The sequence below is a fragment of the Dermochelys coriacea genome, chromosome 1 (assembly GCF_009764565.3).
Source record: "Dermochelys coriacea isolate rDerCor1 chromosome 1, rDerCor1.pri.v4, whole genome shotgun sequence".
NCBI lineage: Eukaryota > Metazoa > Chordata > Testudines > Dermochelyidae > Dermochelys > Dermochelys coriacea.
The window spans coordinates 4,621,828-4,642,004 of NC_050068.2; the positions used below are offsets into that span (position 1 = coordinate 4,621,828).

A 20,177-nucleotide genomic window follows, 5' to 3' on the forward strand; every position below is an offset into this window, starting at 1 on the left:
CCCAGAAATTTGCTCTTCCCACCTCATAGCTCTGGTGCTGTTTCTCGACTTCCCTGGGGTACTGACCGAGCAATGGCTTTTCTTGAGCTGTTGTTTCCCTTCCTGCTTGTTTTCCAGCAGCCTGCTATTAAACTAAGATGAGCCTTAATATCATAACAATACAACCATAACATTAACATCCCAATAGTTAATCCAATATAGCTCTACAACACACATCCCAAAAACAGGGTTTAACATACACATTGATTAAGTTTCAGAGAAGCAGCTGTGTTAGTCTGTATTCACAAAAAAGAGAAGGAGGACTTGTGGCACCTTAGAGACTAACAAATTTATTTGAGCATAAGCTTTCGATGAAGTGAGCTGTAGCTCATGAAAGCTTATGCTCAAATAAATATTGATTATGTTGTTCCCAAATGCTGTGGAGAGAGAGAGAAAGAGAGAGAGTTCCATTTCCATGAATATTCATGCATTTGACTTTGAAATCCACTTCCTGCAAACCCTCATCGTGGATGAATAACAGGTGCTGGGGTTACTATGTACTAATGAGTCAGAGCTCAGGGAATGAATATTTTCTTTACTGGTCTCAATGCCTGTTACCACTCCACATACAGGCTACAGACTGACAGAACAGAAGCTGAGGAGAACCAGTCAGCTATTAACCCAGGGACAGCGGAGCCACTAGACATTTGTTTGCCAACAAGCGACTTCATGAGGGCTGAGAGAAATATACAAATATTACAAACTAAGCTTTCATGAGATATATCAAAAGCCAGCAGCAGAATTGTTGGAATCTCTACAGGAAGGAGCAGTGGTAACTTTACTGCTTAATGGTTTTGGCTTTAGAAAGTATGTCAAAAGTACTCCACATATTGTTTGCAATGGGTTTCTGCTATTAACTCTTTGTACAGTGAACAGTTGTATGATACTGTCTCCTGATAACTGACCAGAAGCTGTTTCTAACACTTACACTCAGGGTCATGAACACAAACCCTCGGCAATACATGTAAACGATTTTTCAAAAAGTTATGAGAACAGAACCGCTGGTCTGTGTTTCAGCAGAGTAGAGCTGACATGCAGAAAATAGGAGTGCAATAGTGGTTTATGTAATTTATGCCAATCACATCTTACATGAGCATGGCTGAAGTAACTTGCACACACAACCTGATATTAGTGCAACACCAGTGTTTGAAATCTTCATTCACTTGTGATGCCACCCCCTCCTGCACCCAGCTGAAGTAACTGTCTGTGTTAGCTTGTAACTTGCCTGATATCTACAGACACTTGCATGGGGAGAGGATGCAGGTCCTGTGAGGATGAACAGAGGCCAGTAGGATGATTGAATGCTCTGGATTCCATCAACACTGGGCAGTTAAATCACTTCAGCTTCTCTTGGAGGAATTCTTAGGGGTCAGAGTGTATCACTGGGGGCTTTTGGTAAGGGAAAGTTAATGGAGCCTTTTTCTGATTGAATTTATACACGTGAATCTGGAGTTACACTGTTGAAGTCAATGCTATTGAATTAAGCACCTGACCCTAAGAATTTATCCCACAAAACTGCAAAGTGGCAGTGGCATACTTTAAACTTTCAGGAGTGGAAAAAATAAAAAAAATATGCATAAGGAAACAATGAAACACATTGATAAATAGCCTGAATGCAGGACACACAAATACCATTTTCACCATGCACTTGCCATGTGTTTACCCATATTTCATGATACAAAGGGCCACACTCAGAAAGTGGAAGGCCAGAAATCAAGTCTGTGTGAAGATCACAATTGTAAAATCACACAGTGCTCAATTAGGCTGTGGAACTCAGTCAAATCTAATTGCAACAGTGAGGATTTTTTTTAAATAAGTCTTTGAAGGGCTCTAAATCTTCCTGACTTACACCACAAATAATGTCTAAATATTGGGTCTCAGGGGAAAACTTTCCCTGAGAGCTGGTTATCTCATAGCTCCCTATTGCAGGTGTCATAAACACAGACAAGGGTGGCATAAAATCCTTCCTGGGTAGCTGTACTGAATCTGTACCTGTAAGGGGTAAGAAGTTCAAATAAACTAGTTGGCATTTGACCAAAAGGGCCAATGAGAAAAGAAGATGCTTTCAAATCTGGGCAGGGAAGGGTTTGTTTGTGCTCTTTGTTTGTTCCCTCTCTGGACGGAGAGAGACCAGGAAGGTATAACAGCTCCTGAAAACATACCATAAATGAGTATCTAAGATTACAAAAATTATAAGTAATGGCAAGGAAATGTGTTAGGTTATCTTTTGTTTTAGCTTGTGAATTTTCCTTATGCTAAGAGTGAGTTTTATTCCTGGGTTTTTTATAACTTTGAAGCTGAGCCTAGAGGGGAATCCTCTGTGTTTTAAATCTTTTTATTACCTTAAAAAAGTACCTTCCATCCTGATTTTTGCAAGTGTCATTCTTTTACTTTTTTTAAAGTAAAATTCTTCTCTTAAGAACCTGATTGATTTTCAGTGTCCTAAAAACCAAGGGGCTTTATTTGTGCTCAAATTGTAACCAATTGGTGAGGATATTATTCTCAAGCCTCCGCAGGAAAGGGGGTGAAGAGGCTTGGGGAGATATTTTGGGGCCTTTTTCCTGAATTTTTGTCTAAATCACTTGGTGGTGACAGCAATACCGTCCAAGGACAAGGAAAGAATTTGTGCCTTGGGGAAGTTTTTAATCTAAACTGGCAGAAATAAGCTTAGTGGGTCTTTCATGCGGGTCCCACATCTGTACTGCAGAGTTCAGAGTGGGGAGGGAATCATGACAGCAGGGTTTTTTCCACCTTCATCTGAAGCATCTCGAACTAGCCACTGGATACTGAGTGAACAGGACTGATCCAATCTGGCAATGCCTATCTTCCTATCGATGCTGTTCTTGCTGAAATTCCTTGAGCTCCTGTGAGTCTCTAGATCTGCACAGAGAGCAGAAAGATGTCTCATTAAACATCATCTAGTCTTCTTTTCTTTTTCCTTTCAGGAAGAAAAGTTGAAAACTGCCCAGTACATTATGTCAGCTGTCAATAATACCAAATTAAATTCTGCAGTGTTCTTTCTCATTGTGATACCTGGGCAGGAAGATGTCAATCTCTGGATCTCTATCCCCTTCTGTTTAAAATATGTTATCTTGATAGTAGGAAATTCAGTCATTCTGTTCATTATAAAAACAGATCCAAGCCTGCATGAGCCCATGTATATTTTCCTTTCCATGTTGGCTGTCACAGAGCTTGGTGTATTAATAGCCACCATACCAACGATACTGGGCATATTCTTGTTTAACTCTAGGGAGATCAGCCTCGATGTCTGTTTAGCCCAGCTGTTCTTCATCCCCTTGCTTCAATGAACTGAATCCTCCATACTCTTGTTGATGGCCTTTGACTGCTTCATTGTGATCTGTAACCCACTGAGATATGTCTCCATCTTAACCCTGCCGAGAATAGCAAAGATGGGACTGGTGTTTGTGCTAAGAGAGGTGGCCATAATATTCCCACTCCCCATTCTTCTGAAACACTACCAATACTGTTGAGCCAATGTCCTCTCCCATTCCTACTGCGTGCATCAGGAGGTCATGACGATGGCTTGTTCAGACATCACAGTAAACAATATCTATGGCTTGTTTGCTAAACTCTTAACAATGGGGTTGGACTCACAGCTCATCTTCCTTTCTTACATGATGATCCTCAAAACAGTGCTCAGTGTCGTGTCCCATGCAGACTGCCTCAGGGCCCTGAACACCTGTGTCTCCCACCTCTGTGCTGTCCTGATCTTCTACTTACCATACATCAGCCTGTCTGTGGTACACAGATTCGAGAATAGCTCTTCCCCATTACTTTGTATTAACCTGAACTACATCTCCCTGCTGGTCCCGCCCTGATGAACTCAGTTGTGTACAGTGTGAAAAGCAAACACCTTCTTGCGAGGATAATCAGGGTGTTCATCAAGTAAAAATTCAGTTCATCACCCGGCTCCATCACTAGTGACACTGGGAACGAAAAGCATGGACCTCCTATTCCATCCTGCACCCTTACATCCAAGATGACATGAGCTATTGATCTCCACTCTGTAGAGAGAGGTTATGACATGGTCTAAGGCCTGGAGCAATGGGAGAAGGGCTGGTGAGGGAGGACAGTGCCCTTCGGGGAAGGAGACCAAGGCAGGCAGCAGCATTTACAATGTGACTGTGTTCATGGAGAGCCAGGGGACTGGTGGGATGTTGGCCAATAAGGAGCGATATTGGTGGCTGCTCCAACCCCAGAATTCCTCTTGAGAAAGTCTATAAAGAGAAGGGATGTGGATGTTGTTTCCTATTACACCTGGCCTGTCCTTGTCCTGTCTCTGGCTAAACATCCCCAGACCATGACAAAAGCTGCAGGGCTGTTCTGCAATCACTGTCCTGGCCCTTCCTGAGCGCTCTGGGTGCTGCACATTCTGAAAGTGTTGCACCAGCTGTGGACAGGAGCTATTCAAGGGGTATGGACACCCACCCTTCCCCTATCCCCTCGCCAGGTAATTTTGACTGGGTCTTGTCAGAAACATGATTAATGCTGGAGCCTCAGAAGAAGCCATTTAGGCAACCCCTTCCCCATTGATGGTTCTGCACACAGCACACCTACTCAACCCACTCCCCACTGAGGCAGAGCAGAGCTGCCTGTGTGAGTGAGATTCTGACACACAGGAGTCCTGGCAAGAGACTCAGGCCATGTTCCCACCCAGGCCCCTCTGTTTGTGCTCCCTAAGCTGTTTGCAAAGGAATTTAAATGGTCCTCAGCTCCCACACAGAGGCACAGCTAGCTCCTGTCCCAGCCCAGCCCATTAACTATAGGGTGACCATCTTTTCAAAAGGCAAAAGTGGGACACATGCAGGAGCCCCATCCCCTGGGTGACTCTGCCATTGGCCCTCTTCTTCGTATTTGTTGCCCCACCCACTACTCCTCCTCTTCTGCCGAGGCTCCACCCCCATCTCCAGAACTGAAGCCAGAGCCAGGCCATGGTAAGAGCTGCCCCGTGAGCCAGAGCCACTGTGAGGAGCCCCAGACCATCCACCTGACCTGGCCGGGGCTTGGGTCCCAAGCAAAGCCCCCAACCTTTAGCCCCACCTTCCTGAATATAAAACCAAAGGAATTTGGAGAGCCTGGGGTTCCCCACAGAAGCCTGGGCTCCCGAGACAGCTCTTACTATGGACTGGCTCCAGCCTGCCTAGTAGATGGAGCCTCAGGAGAAGTGGAGGAGCAGGGGGCTCAGGGGAAAAGATGGGGCAAGAGGCGGATCTTAGGAGAAAAGGAGGAGCTGGTGTTGCTTCAAGCCAGAACCAAGGCTGTCATAACCATAGGGGTAGCCTAAATTCCTCCTTACCTGTAAGAGGTTAAGAAGCTCAAGTAACCTGGTTGGCACCTGACCAAAGGAAGCAATGGACAAAATATACTTTCAAATCTGGCCTGGGGGAGAGGTTTTGTTTTGGGTTCTTTGTTTCTGTGGCCTTTCTCTCTTGGGACTAAGAGGGACCAGACATCAATCCACGTTCTCCAAATCTTTCTGAACAAGTCTCTCATATTTCAAACTTGTAAGTAACAAGGCGTATTAGTTTATCTTTGTTTTCTCAACTTGTGAATTTTCCCTTTGCTAGAGGGAGGTTTATCCCTGTTTTGTTGTAACTTTGAAACTAAGGCTAGAGAGGGTTCCTCTGTGCTCTTTGAATTTTCTGCAACTCTGTAAGGCTAACTACCAGCCTAAATTTTCAGAGGTGATTCCTTTACCTTTTTCTCTTTAAATAAAATCCTTATTTTAAGAACCTGACTGATTTCTCCATTGTTCTAAGACCAAGGGGTTTGCATCTGTAGTCCCTTTGTAACCAGTTGGTTAGGATATTATTCTCAAACCTCCCCAGGAAAGGGGGTGTAGACTTGGGGGAATATTTTGGGTGAATAGGACTCCAAGTGGTCCTTTCCCTAATTGTTTGTTAAATCACTTGGTGGTGGCAGTTACCCCAAAGCAAGAAGGGAATCTGTGCCTTGGGGAAGTTTTAACCTAAGCTGGTAAGAATAAGCTTAGGGGGTCTTTCATGTGGGTCCCCGCATCTGTACCCTAGAGTTCAGAGTGGGGAAGGAACCCTGACAAAGGCTGATCCCAGCAACTAGCATGGTGGGGGGTTCCTGAGTAAGGGAGGAGGGAAGGGGTCTGGGCAGATTGGGGTGTGGAAAGACCACTGGGTGGGGGGGCGGGGAGTAGCATAAGCCTTGATGCCACAACCCCACTCCCCGGCAGTAGCACCAGGTGGTGAAAGAGGGACAAGTGTCTGTGCCTTGACCCCTCTCCCCAGTAGGAGTACCACACCGTGATCCTAATGGGTATTGAAGATGAAACCTGTGGTAAATGAGGGGAAGTAGAACCCCTTTGTATGCTGTAAAGCTTGGGCCAGGTATGAAAAATTATCAGCAGAATTTGACCCAGTTACCCCTGTATTGAGCTCAATGACTTGTGTTTGACTAATGAATAACTTGTCTTCATCTAAAGTGTATCTTCCAGGAAGGCATCTAGTTTTGATTTGGAAGTATCAGCAGACTCCACCACCTACCTTCAGAGATTTTTCCACTGGTTAAGCACCCTCTCTGTGAAAAATGTGTGCCTCATTTCTACATTTAACTTGTCTGGCTTCAGTTTCCAGCCATTGGTTCTTTTTATACCTTTCCCTGCTAGATTAAAGAGCCCATTAATACCTGATGTTTTGTCCCTGTGATGATGCTTGTACACTGTCATCAAGTCAGCTCTCAGTCTTCCCTATTTCTGCTCACTACACCCAGTTTATACAGCCAAGAGTAACTTGGAAATGACAGAGAAGGAAAAAGTCCTGGCTCTATTAGTCAGTTCCAGGATGACTGTGAGCCACTGATGTGATGTGGCTGTGACAAGGCTTATGAGATCCTTGAATGTGTCAGGTGAGACAGGGACAGGGACAGGGACAGGGAAGTATTAATATCACTATACCAGGCACTGGTGAGATCTCCTCTGACAAACTTAGTCAAATTCTGGTCATTCCTGTTCCAGAAAGATGAACTCAAACTGGAACAGGTGCTGAGAAGGACTCCTAGAATGGGGAGGGAAATGGAGGGCCTGGCTTCGAGGAGAATGGAAGAGCTTGGCTCATTTACCCTAACAAAACACAGGCTGAGTGGGGATTGTTCTATAAATATAGATGGGGAGCAGGGGGCAAACACCAGGGAGGTAGACAAACTCCTGAAGCTAAAGGACAGTGTTGGCACAAGAAGAAATGGGAAGAAACTTGCCAGGAGCAAACTGAGGTTGGAAGGAGAAGGAGGTTTCTGACCATCCGAGGAGGGAGGTTCTGGAACAGTCTCCCAACAGGAGCAGGTGGGGCAAACAACCCAGCTGGTTTTAAGATGGAGCTTGACAGGTTCATGCACTGGATGATATACTTGGGATGCCTGCCATAAGCAGGGGACTTGGTTCTGGGCAACACAAAATGGGGAAGAGATGGCCAGCCCTCTGTAGAGATAGAGGTGGTTAGGGACTATTTAGAAAAGCTGGACGTGCACAAGTCCATGGGGCCGGACGAATTGCATCCGAGAGTGCTGAAGGAATTGGCGGCTGTGATTGCAGAGCCCTTGGCCATTATCTTTGAAAACTCGTGGCGAACGGGGGAAGTCCCGGATGACTGGAAAAAGGCTAATGTAGTGCCCATCTTTAAAAAAGGGAAGAAGGAGGATCCTGGGAACTACAGGCCAGTCAGCCTCACCTCAGTCCCTGGAAAAATCATGGAGCAGGTCCTCAAAGAATCAATCCTGAAGCACTTAGAGGAGAGGAAAGTGATCAGGAACAGTCAGCATGGATTCACCAAGGGAAGGTCATGCCTGACTAATCTAATCGCCTTTTATGATGAGATTACTGGTTCTGTGGATGAAGGGAAAGCAGTGGATGTATTGTTTCTTGACTTTAGCAAAGCTTTTGACACGGTCTCCCACAGCATTCTTGTCAGCAAGTTAAGGAAGTATGGGCTGGATGAATGCACTATAAGGTGGGTAGAAAGCTGGCTAGATTGTCGGGCTCAACGGGTAGTGATCAATGGCTCCATGTCTAGTTGGCAGCCGGTGTCAAGTGGAGTGCCCCAGGGGTCGGTCCTGGGGCCCGTTTTGTTCAATATCTTCATAAATGATCTGGAGGATGGTGTGGATTGCACTCTCAGCAAATTTGCGGATGATACTAAACTGGGAGGAGTGGTAGATACGCTGGAGGGGAGGGATAGGATACAGAAGGACCTAGACAAATTGGAGGATTGGGCCAAAAGAAATCTAATGAGGTTCAATAAGGATAAGTGCAGGGTCCTGCACTTAGGATGGAAGAATCCAATGCACCGCTACAGACTAGGGACCGAATGGCTCGGCAGCAGTTCTGCGGAAAAGGACCTAGGGGTGACAGTGGACGAGAAGCTGGATATGAGTCAGCAGTGTGCCCTTGTTGCCAAGAAGGCCAATGGCATTTTGGGATGTATAAGTAGGGGCATAGCGAGCAGATCGAGGGACGTGATCGTTCCCCTCTATTTGACACTGGTGAGGCCTCATCTGGAGTACTGTGTCCAGTTTTGGGCCCCACACTACAGGAAGGATGTGGATACATTGGAAAGAGTACAACGAAGGGCAACGAAAATGATTAGGGGTCTAGAGCACATGACTTATGAGGAGAGGCTGAGGGAGCTGGGATTGTTTAGTCTGCAGAAGAGAAGAATGAGGGGGGATTTGATAGCTGCTTTCAACTACCTGAAAGGGGGTTTCAAAGAGGATGGCTCTAGACTGTTCTCAATGGTAGCAGATGACAGAACGAGGAGTAATGGTCTCAAGTTGCAATGGGGGAGGTTTAGATTGGATATTAGGAAAAACTTTTTCACTAAGAGGGTGGTGAAACACTGGAATGCGTTACCTAGGGAGGTGGTAGAATCTCCTTCCTTAGAGGTTTTTAAGGTCAGGCTTGACAAAGCCCTGGCTGGGATGATTTAACTGGGACTTGGTCCTGCTTTGAGCAGGGGGTTGGACTAGATGACCTTCTGGGGTCCCTTCCAACCCTGATATTCTATGATTCTATGATTCTATGATTCTTGGACCCAGGAGGTCCCTTCCAGTCCTATGTTCCTATGGGTCACATTAGCCTATTTTGCATCACACTGGAAGCTCATGTGGAGTTACATGTCCACTATGACCCTGCTCCATGCCCAGGCTGATGGATTTGCCCCTGAATAGATTCAGGAGAAAACATGACTCAGTATTGTCATCTGGAAAAGGAGTTGTTCTTGGGCTCCTGTTTAGTGATGTCACCGGAGTTTAATTCCCTGAGTTTCTGGTAATCTCAGCATGCTGAGCTGCCAGCTGTCCCTTCCCCAGCCACTAGCCCCAGAGAGGAAGTGGTTAAAGTGATGGCCTGGGGACTCAGAGGACTGGCTTCAGTTCCAGGCTCTTCCAAAGACTTCTTCTATGACCTTGGGCAACTCACATAGTCATTCGGTGCCTAAGCAATATGTGTTTTAATACAGCTCAATGTAGAAGTGTACATCTAGGGACAAGGGATGCAGGCCATCCTTGCCATATGGGGGACCCACCTCTGGGAAGCAGTGACTCTCAAAGATGCTCGAGGGTCATAGTGGACAGTCAGTTGAACATGAGTTCCCTGTGTAGCGCTACATCTGAAAAAGTTAGTGCAATCTGGGATGTACAACCAGGGGAATCTTGAGGTTGAGCAGAGAGGTTATTTTCCCTCTGTGTTTGGCATTGGTGTGGCCATTGCTAGGATCATCTGTCAGTTCTGGTGTGTACAGTTTACGAAGGACGTTAATACACTGGAGCGGGGTTCAGAAAAGAGCCATGGGAGTGATTAACGAATTAGAAAACCTGCGTTAGCCTGATAGTGTCAAGAAGTTCAGTCTCTTGAGTCTAACTAAGAGAAGGAGGGGTGCCATTTCAGATTGGGGGAGGGGCAACTTTAATCATGGTTCCTGGGGCTCTTTACGCATCTGAAAACTGTAGGGTTTTTTTTGCAGATAACTGAGAAATTAGCTCATAGGAGCACTGCATCTAATTCCCATATGAAAAAGAGAATGAAATAAATACTAGACCCATTAATACGAACATGTTCTCACATCTTGTGTCAAGTCACTTAAGGGTCACTGGTTAGGTTTAAAATGTTAATGTACATTCTTACTTTGTTACAAACTCTTGAATACAACCATTGAAACAATTGTAGCAAAATCTAGAAGACTTTCTATCACTTTTTTGCAGCTCACCAAGCTTTGAATGCATCATTTAACTTTGGAAACATCCTCCTAGGGCAAGGTCCTGTGAGTTTATACAGCACCTGCCTGGGGCCCTAGGGGTGTTACCCCACTACAAATAATAGACTAGAAGCTGATCTTAAACAGGAGTGAAACAGACTTTTTCAAGTCACTTTCACAGTACTACAAATCTGAAATGTTCAAAAATCATGAATCAGGCACACGAAAACCCATGAGATTGGCTTTATAATCATGAGATTATGTAAAAATAACAGATGTTGAGTTCTTTTTATTTGCCTTTTGCTCTTTGAGCATTTATGGGGCAGTAGGGTCACATTTTGATGCATTCTCCATAGCCACAAGGACTAGAAACTTCATTTTTCTTTAGGAATGCCAGCTGAAATCATCTCATATCCACCTGACTCCAGGACCTCTACAAAACAATAATTATCATGAGACTCCTGACATCGTAAGAGTTGGCGACATTGCTTTCACTTCTGTTTAAAGGCTAGTTACTTTCCAGAAGGCTCTTAAACACAACACTACAGCAACTCTGCGAGCCCGTCCATGTTATGTACGGCTGTCTGTGGCATAACCTTGTTCCTTACAACAGGAGGCTCTGTTAGCCAATGCAGAGGGACTAACTGCATGACCAGAACTGTCCACTAACTAACCCTCAGTGCCTTTGTTGTTTGGGTGCTCCACTTTAGTTAGTGCCAGCAGGGAGCCCTCTTGGGATTTTATTGGGAGTATCGCACAATTGCTTGTCTTTCTGAAAGCCCCAACTGCTGGGATCAAGAGACTTCAAAAGAACCTCAGCTTTCAGTTATCTTAGAAAACTTTATTTTAAAAGGTGAGTTTCAGAGAAGCTAGAAAACCCGAAGCAAGTGAGCCCAAAGGCTGAGAAACCAAAGACAAGTGAAAACAAACCCTACATTAGTATATTTTGAAATCTCATTATTGTAAATCAATCTCATGATTTGTTTTGGGTGTGACTCGTACTTGTGGAATGGGGCTTGCTGATATGGTACCTAGTTCAAAAGGTCTGAAAAAGAACTAGAAAATGACACAAAAAGTACAAGCTATTTTTTCCAAGTACATCAGAAGCGGTGAGCCTGGTAACCAAACAGTGAGTTGGGCCAATGGAGAGTTGAGTTGGTGAAGGAGCACTTAAGGAAGATGGATCTGTTGCACAGAAGCTAATTGAATTCTTTCCATCAGTTTTCACTGCAGAAGACGTGAAGGAGATGCCCACAGATGAGCCATTTTTTGTGGTGGGGGGTTGACAGATCTAATGAAACAGATTTAAGTCACTAGGACCAGATGATATTCACCAAAGAGTTCTGATGAAACTCAAATACCAAATTGCAGAACTTCAAACTGTAGTATGTGACCTATGGCTTAAATAAGCCTCTGTTCTTAATGACTGGTAGATGTGGTGCTCATTTTAAAAAAAAAGTCTTCACAGGTGACCCTGGCAATACAGGCCAGTAATCCTGACTTCAGTATCAGGCAAATTGGTTGAAACTATAGTAAGGGGCTGAATTATCAGACATACATGAACATGATTTGTTGGGAAAAGTAAGCATGCCTTTTGGAAAGAGAAACCATGACTCACGAATCTATTAGAATTCTTTGAGCGGGTCAACCAACATGTGGGGAAGGGTGATTCATGACACATAGTGTATTTGGACTTTCAGAAAGCTTTTGACAATCTCCCATGCCAAAGGCTCTTAAGCAAAGAAAGCTGTCCTGGGATAAGAAGGAAGGTCCTCTCATGGATCACTAACTGGTTTAAAGACAGGAAACAAAGGGAAGCAATAAATGGTTAGTTTTCAAAACGGAGAGGGGTAAATAGTGGTGCCCCCATGGGTCTGTACTGAGACCAGTGCTGTTCCACATATTGGTGACACTGTATTGATTTTTTTGGGGGAGGGGCACTTTAGGGTATTATGAATACTAGTATTTTAAAATTGGAATGAGTTGTGACAGATCTGCCATGTAAGGTATCTGGAGAAATGTTATAATTTGCCATATATGATCATCTCATGTATGTGTTCATATTACCTCTGTATTGTAAGTTATAGGTTTGGTATGTCTGTGCTGTGCATCTGGGTGACACTCCCAGAGAGATTGGCATTAGCACTGCCTAGACTGCTTGATGGCCCATCAAGGGACATTTTCTATACAATTGACCCATTGAGATAAGGCAAGGGATAAACCTTATTACTCAGCAAGGCATCCAGGGGCATACATATGGACAGAACTCTAAGACTTCCAGGCCATGTGCTGGGCAGCTTGTGTTTGGAACAAAAGAAGTCAAGCTGCATGGCAAAAGACTATAAAAGTCAGCAGCATCTTCTCCATTTTGTCTTCACTCCTGCATCTTGTCTTCATTCCTGCTTCTTACCTCTGGATTAACCTTTCTACAAACAAAGCATTGAACAAAGGGCTGAGTGACCCATCCAAGCCGTGGATGTGTTCCAGTCCGACTTTCAAGCCAGCAGACTCACCAATACTGCTAGGAACCTGATGGATTTTGAAGACTTTGTATGTATGTGACTGTTTCAGCATTCAACATCTCTCTTCTACTTTCTTTTAGCTTTTAACACAACAAAAGATTGGATGGAAACACTGTATTTTGGGTAAGATCCAAACGTGTACTGACCTGGTGACAAGGCTGACCCTTTGAGGTCAGAAGAACATTTTGCATATGTAAGTAGAGTTTTTTAAATAACTTCTCACTGTACTGGACCTAGGTGCTGACTGGGAGCCAGAGAACTGAAATGCAATAAAGGGGGCTGTGTGATTTCTTTTTTGCGTCTTGATAACCAGTGTGGGGGATCAGAAGCACAGTTTGTGACTGGTTGGGGCATTTAACTCCAGTGTTACCCTCCAGTCTTGGGAGTATCTGCTCTCCCTTTTGCAGCCTACCCTGACCATGGCATTTCCAGTGAGGACTAACCCAGGGCTAACCCAGTTGAGCACGTCCCCTGTGATTTCGCCTCCTGCAGTTTGCCATTGGCTGTGATGGGGGTTAAAGCTGGTGCACAGGAAGCCAAGCAGCTGAGGTTCCCTGATGGTCAAGCGTCCCCAAGGGAATATCAGGCATGCTTCATAAAGACACCTGCCTCCATATCTGAACAGATACTGCCTGCTGCCCGTGCAAGCTCTCCGATGACTCCTTGTCCTTTAGGGTGAAGACCTCTGGTGTCAGCGGCTCCTCTTCTAGCAGGAATTGGGTACATTGGCAGGTTTCACTATCTTTAAAATGTGAAGTGAACGGGAAAGGCTGGAAGCTGTTTCCATTTGCAGAGGTTCCGTGCAGCGGCAGAGGACTCAACTGGCTGTCGAGGTAATGCAGTGACGGGGCTGGAGGGCAGGCAGCGCTAGGTAGCTAGGTAGCTCCCTTACATCTGCTTCACGGTGGGTCATTCAAGCTACACAGAAATCTGACATTCAAAGCGAACTCGGAGTGTTAAAACCCTGATACCCCGTGTCAGGATTTCTCAAGGGCTCCCATTTCTAGAGGTGCCATGTGCTCTGGCTCCGATCCTGCCAGCGGCTGAGTGAGAGTTGACCCCACAGAATATCAGTGACTAGTTCCCAAATCGCCTCAGGTTTATTTGTTCCTGGAAATTTAATTAGCAAATGCATTTTCAAAGGTCTTGTTCTCTGGATTAATTGTGAGTGCAGGAGGTCAGAGCTGTGTTGCTCTGTGGTAAAAGGTCCGATGAAGCATATTTCTATTTCCTGACTGGCTGTGGGCTCCAGCCTTTCTGCCCCGTAGAGATCCCTCAGAATAACAGGGCTACCGACATCTCTGACCCCTCTCTGGTGTCCAAGTGCCAGATGTCAGGCCTCGTAACCTTCCCTCTCCTGGGGTGGAATCCCGCCATCCTCCCGCCCTCAGACTGGGCCCTGGCTACAGCTCACTGTGCGGGGACTGTCCTGGCTCAGCAGGTTCCAGTGGGTTCAGCACCTGTGGTTCTTCCCTCTGGGAGTCTGTGACTAGTGGTGAGACAAGTGACCAGCCAGACTACTTGACCCAAAATACTGTTTAATCTGAACAGCAGTGTAACATGGGAGAATAAAAGGGTTTTCAAACAACAATCTGTATACATCTCTGACCCCAAGCCTTCCCGCTCTGATGGGGACCCAGGCTGTCCGAGGGGCTTCAGACTTCCTCAGCAGTGTCTGTGCCTGTCAGTCTAAAGAGCTTCTCACAACAGCTGCTCCACCTGTGTACAGACTCCAAGTGCTGTCAAAATAATCTGGGTAATATGGCTGGAGTCCGTAAATAGGTTCTTCCCAAGTTCCCAGCTTGTAGCTCCAGTATTGTCTCTCAAAATCCTTGGGGTGGCTACTGAGCGACAGCTTTTCTTGGGCTGTTGCTTCCCTTCCTGCTTGTTTTCCAGCAGCCTGCTGTTAAACTAAGAAGATCCATACTGCTTTCACCTAATATAGCCATAACATAAACATCCCGATAGTTAATGCCAGATAGCCATAACATAAACATCCCAAGAACTGGGTTTAACCTACACATTCATTATGGCAGCTCAGTTCCATGTCTGTCCCAATACCATTCCAGTTTGCTATGGATTTTATGAATACAGGTCATAGGCAGTCAGAGAGCAATAGACTACTTTCATATGGGAAATGAAGATCCACTTGCATTTGAATTTTAAATGCACTCCCTGCAAACCCTCATGATGCCTGAAAAACAGGTGCTGGGTTTACTATGTACTAGAGAGTTAAAGCCCAGGTAATTAATGTTTTCTATACTGATCGCAATGCCTGTTACCTCTCCGGATAGAGGCTACAGAGTGATTGTCTCTGAGTTAATCTCTGACTTGTTCTCCTCAGGTTCTGACGAGCTACTAGACTTTTGTTTGCTGACAAGTGATTGACTGAAGGGTGAGACTTGTGATCTTTTCAGGTTCTGGAGAAATCCAGATGACATACATGTAACCCTTCTTCCAGGTGTAGCCGGAGGCAACCAGAGCCGGGTTCAATATCTAGGGTTTTCTTTACAATAATACCACAAAGAAGAGGGCTGAGCCCTCACTCAGTAACCAGGGAAAATTCCACACCCATCCTGGGGACGTCTGAGAGGCAATACTTCCCTCTTGCAAGCACAGGGTCTGAGCATAGAAAAGAAACTGTTAATAAAAGGAAAGAAGTCTCCCAACATTAATTAGGGAAAATGTCACAAGCAGGATTCATTATCCTAAAACTGTGAGCAGGACACCCACCCCTTAGTGCATGGGGCAGTGTCTTTTGCCTTGTGCTCTTGAGTTCTACAACCCACAGTTCCTTTACTGAGCCCCTCTGTGCTCCTTCACCACACCCACTCACAGTGTTTCTCCTTGGTCAGTGAGGCCCTAGGGTTCAGAGGTGCAGCTGTGTGAGTTCACCTCCCACCCAGGGAAGAAGGCACCTTGCTTCCTCCCACCCTGCCAGCCATGGCTCCTCTCTCCGGGCTGCCCCACCAACCACTTGCTTTACTCTGGCTGGTTGACTGTCAGTTATCTTCTGCTGCTACCTGCCTCTCTGCTATGACCTCTACAGGTCTATCTCTTAGTGATTGACAGCTCTTCATGACTGTCAGCTTTTAGAAGGCTGGTCAGAAATGCTTTTCCACCGCCAGTGATTTCAGCTCTCATTTAAGCACTTACAATAAAAAAGCCTCCTAATGGAGTCTATTCAGCTCTATCTTTGAACGGTGGGAGGGAACAGATTAAACCATACCAAGGACCCTTAAAGGTCACCTGTCAGTAAGGCGTTTGATACTGTTCCACATGGGGAATTATTAGTTAAATTGGAAAAGATGGGGATCAAAATGAACATCAAAAGGTGGATAAGGAATTGGTTAAAGGGGAGACTACAACGGGTCCTACTGAAAGGTGAACTGTCAGGTTGGAGGGAGGTTACTAGAGGAGTTCCTCAGGGATCAGTTTTGGGATCATTCTTATTTAATCTTTTTATTATTGACCTTGGCACAAAAAATGGGAGTGTGCTAATAAAGTTTTCAGATGATACAAAGCTGGGAGGTATTGCCAATTCAGAGAAGGATCGGGATATCATACAGGAGGATCTGGATGATCTTGTAAACTGGAGTAATAGTAATAGGAAGAAATTTAATAGTGAGAAGTGTAAGGTTATGCATTTAGGGATTAATAACAAGAATTTTAGTTATAAGCTGGGGATGCATCAATTAGAAGTAATAGAGGAGAAGAAGGACCTTGGAGTATTGGTTGATCATAGGATGACTATGAACTGCCAATGTGATATGGTTGTGAAAAAAGCTAATGTGGTCTTTAAACCATGATTTGAGAACTTCAATAGCTCAGACATAGGTGAGGTTTTTCGTAGGAGTGGGTGGGTGAGATTCTGTGGCCTGCGCTGTGCAGGAGGTCGGACTAGATGATCAGAATGGTCCCTTCTGACCTTAGTATCTATGAATCTATGAAACAACTGGTTCTAAAAGGGCTTCTAAATTTAACAGCCGGTTCTAGCGAACCGGTGCAAAGCGGCTCCAGCTCACCCTGCATACAACTGTTCACTGAAGAAAGAGCTAATAGCACAAATGCGTTGCAAACAGTTTGTGGAGTACTTCCGATATACTTTCTAAAGCATAAGTCATTAAGCAGTAAAGTTACCACTACTCCTTCCTGTAGAGATTCCAACAACTCTGCTGCTGGCTTTCAATATACATGCATCTCATGAAAGTTCGGTTTTAATATTTGTATTACAATGAAAAGTTTTGATATAATAAATCTTCTTTCAGAGAAGATTTCTCAGGTTAGAGTGGGACTTAAAAAGTAGTATATGTAAACAAGGTCTGAATGAATTCTCCCCTCACAGCTACCTGGAAGGAGGAGAGACTTGAGGAGCAAACTGTATTTACATGAACACACCTACTGTCCATAGATATCCAGCAGATAGAGTATGTTCAAAGTGTTCAACTTTGGCTGGTGCACAGATCCCTTAGTACTGAATGCAGGGGCAGTGAAATACTGTTATTAATGTTGTTGTCTTTATTGTATGAATAAAAGGGAGCAAAAGTATGCTTAACTGGTCCCAAAAAAGGTGGTCACCTTCAGCTGAATGTATCTCTTTAAGCCAAGGGTTTGAATGCCAAAGCCCTGTAAAAGTAAGAGGGGTGGGGGCAGGTATCCCATGCAGAAGTTGTGGGCTCTCTTTAAGGGTCCTTTGCGGGATTTGCGGGAAGCCGGCGGGGGCAGGGGGCATGGAGAAGCAGAGTGGGGCAGCGCGTTCAGGGGAGGATGAGGAGTGTAGGTGAGCTGGGGCCAGGTGCGGGGTGGAAAGCTGCCAGTGGGGGCTCTGCACCCACCAAATATTCCCTGTGGGTGCTCCAACCCCGGAGCACCCACGGAGTCAGCGCCTAAGGCACTACTTTTGATGTGATCAGTGGGGGAGAGCGGCCACTCCCCCGCTCCCCTCCAGCTATGTCATGATACAAAGGACCACACTCAGAAGTGGAGGGCCAGAAAGTGTGTCTGTATGAGGGTCACAATTGTAAAATCACACAGTGCTCAGATAGGCTGTGGAACTCACAGTCAAAAGATATCACAGGGGCCAAGAGCTTAGAGGATTCAAAGAGCGACAGGATGTTTATATGGGTAACTAGAAAATCGAATTATAGTAGTGAGGCTTTTTAAAACAATGTCTTGTAAGGGCTCTAAACCTTCCAGATTTATATCACAAAATATGTCAGTGGGTGTCAGAGGAAAATTTTCCTTTGGAGAAAGTTATCTCAGAGCTGCCTATTGCTGGGCTTCTTCCACCTTCCAATGAAACATCTGTACCTGGCCACTAGATACTGGGTATCATAAATATAAAGGGAAGGCTGACCACCATTAAATCCCTCCTGGCCAGAGGAAAAACCCTTTCACCTGTAAGTTAAGAAGCTAAGATAACCTCGCTAGCACCTGACCAGAAGGACCAATGAGGAGACAAGATACTTTCAAAGCTGGGGGGGTGGGAACAAAGGGCTCTCACTGTCTGTTGCTTTTGTCGGGTCCAGAGCAGGAATGCAGGTCAGAACTCCTGAAAAGAGTTAAAAAGCAATCTCGTTAGATATGCGTTAGATTCTGTTTTGTTTAAATGGCTGATAAAATAAGCTGTGCTGGATGGGATGTATATTCCTGTCTTTGTGTCTTTTTGTAACTTAAGGTTTTGCCTAGAGGGATTCTCTATGTTTTGAATTTGATTACCTTGTAAGATATTTACCATCCTGATTTTACAGAGGAGATTCTTTTACTTTTTCTTCAATTAAAATTCTTCCTTTAAGAACTTGATTGCTTTTTCACTGTTCTTAAGATCCAAGTGTTTGGGCCTGCGTTCACCCATGCAAATTGGTGAGGATTTTTATCAAGTCTTCCCCAGGAAAGTGGGTGTAGGACTTGGGAGGATTTTGGGGGGAAAGTCGTTTCCAAGTGGGCTCTTTCCCAGTTATATTTGTTAGACGTTTGGTGGTGGTAGCAATAAAGTCCAGGGGCAAAAGGTAAACTAGTTTGTACCTTGGGGAAGTTTTAACCTAAGCTGGTAAAAACAAGCTTGGGGGTCTTTCATGCAGGTCCCCACATCTGTACCCTAGAGTTTAGAGTGGGGAAGGAACTTTGACATTGGGCTATATGGACCACAGGTCTGATCCAGTCTGGCAGTGCCTGTCTTCCTATTGGTGGTGTAAACCTAAAGCTATGTTTTTGCTGATCTTCCTTGAACTCCTGGGAGTCTCTAGACTTGCACTCAGAGCAGAAAAATGTCTAATTAAATATCAATTAGTCTCCTGTTCTTTTTCCTTTTAGGAAGGAAAGTTCAGAACTCCTGGGAACTGCATAGTACATTATGTCAGCTGTCAATGACACCAAATTGAACGCTGCAGTGTTCCTTCTGGCCGGGCTACCTGGGCAGGAAGACATCCATCTCTGGATCTCTATCCCCTTCTGCTTAGTGTATGTTATTTCAATAGTAGGAAATTCAGTCATTCTGTTCATTATAAAAACCGATCCAACCCTCCATGAGCCCATGTACATTTTTCTTTCTATGTTGGCCATCACGGACCTTGGCATATCAATAACCACCATGCCGACGATACTGGGTATATGCTTGTTTCAATTTAGAGAGATCAGCCTTGATGCCTGTTTTGCCCAGCTATTCTTCATCCACTCTCTGTCATTCATTGAATCCTCCATTCTCTTGTTGATGGCCTTTGACCGTTTTGTCGCGATCTCTAACCCACTGAGATATGCTTCTGTCTTAACTCTTCCGAGAATAGCCAAGATGGGACTGTTGTTTGTGTTAAGAGGGTTTGTCCTAACTTTCCCACTCCCCTTTCTCTTGAAGCGGTTCCGATACTGTCAAGCCAATATCCTCTCCCATTCCTACTGCCTGCACCAGGAGGTCATGAAGCTGGCTTGTTCAGATATCACAGTCAACAGCATCTATGGCTTGTTTATTACACTCTTAATGGTGGGGTTGGACTTGCTGCTCATCTTCCTCTCTTATGTGATGATCCTCAAAATAGTGCTGAATGTTGCATCCCCCATAGAGTGCCTCAGGGCCCTGAACACCTGTGTGTCCCACCTCTGTGCTGTTGTGCTCTTTTACACACCAGAGATTGGCTTATCTGTGTTACACAGATTCAGGAAGGCTTCTCCTCCATTACTTCAGATTCTCCTGGGCTATGTCTATCTGCTGGTCCCACCTCTGATGAATCCAATTGTGTATAGTGTGAAAAGCAAACACCTTCGCAAGAGGATAATCAAGGTGTTTGTCAAGTGATGGGTCAGTTCATCACCTGGTTCCAGCATTGGTCACCTGGGAGATGAAAACCAGGGGCCACCTATTCCATCCTGGACCCTTACATCTGAGATG

The 20,177-nt window shown here is 45.0% G+C and overlaps 1 protein-coding gene and 1 pseudogene across 2 annotated transcripts; both read left to right on the forward strand.

Annotated features, from left to right (window-relative positions):
- The first annotated feature begins 3,014 nt into the window (after window positions 1-3,014).
- LOC119849853 lies at window positions 3,015-3,949 on the forward strand (annotated as a pseudogene).
- Window positions 3,950-15,832: 11,883 nt separating this feature from the next.
- Window positions 15,833-20,084, forward strand: LOC119849688 (olfactory receptor 51G2-like). 2 transcript variants are annotated; one of them, XM_038386771.1, is made up of 2 exons: window positions 15,833-15,857; window positions 19,186-20,084. In XM_038386771.1, the coding sequence occupies exons 1-2, from the start codon at window positions 15,833-15,835 to the stop codon at window positions 20,082-20,084; spliced, it is 924 nt and encodes a 307-aa protein (XP_038242699.1). The 2 variants fall into 2 exon arrangements, with proteins under 2 accessions (XP_038242699.1, XP_038242700.1); XM_038386772.2 differs by lacking the exon at window positions 15,833-15,857 and having other exon boundaries at window positions 19,116-20,084.
- The last annotated feature ends 93 nt before the right edge of the window (window positions 20,085-20,177 follow it).

Excerpts from the sequence above, each read along its gene's own strand:
- LOC119849688 (XM_038386772.2), top strand. The coding sequence starts at position 19,149 with ATGTCAGCTGTCAATGACACCAAATTGAACGCTGCAGTGTTCCTTCTG.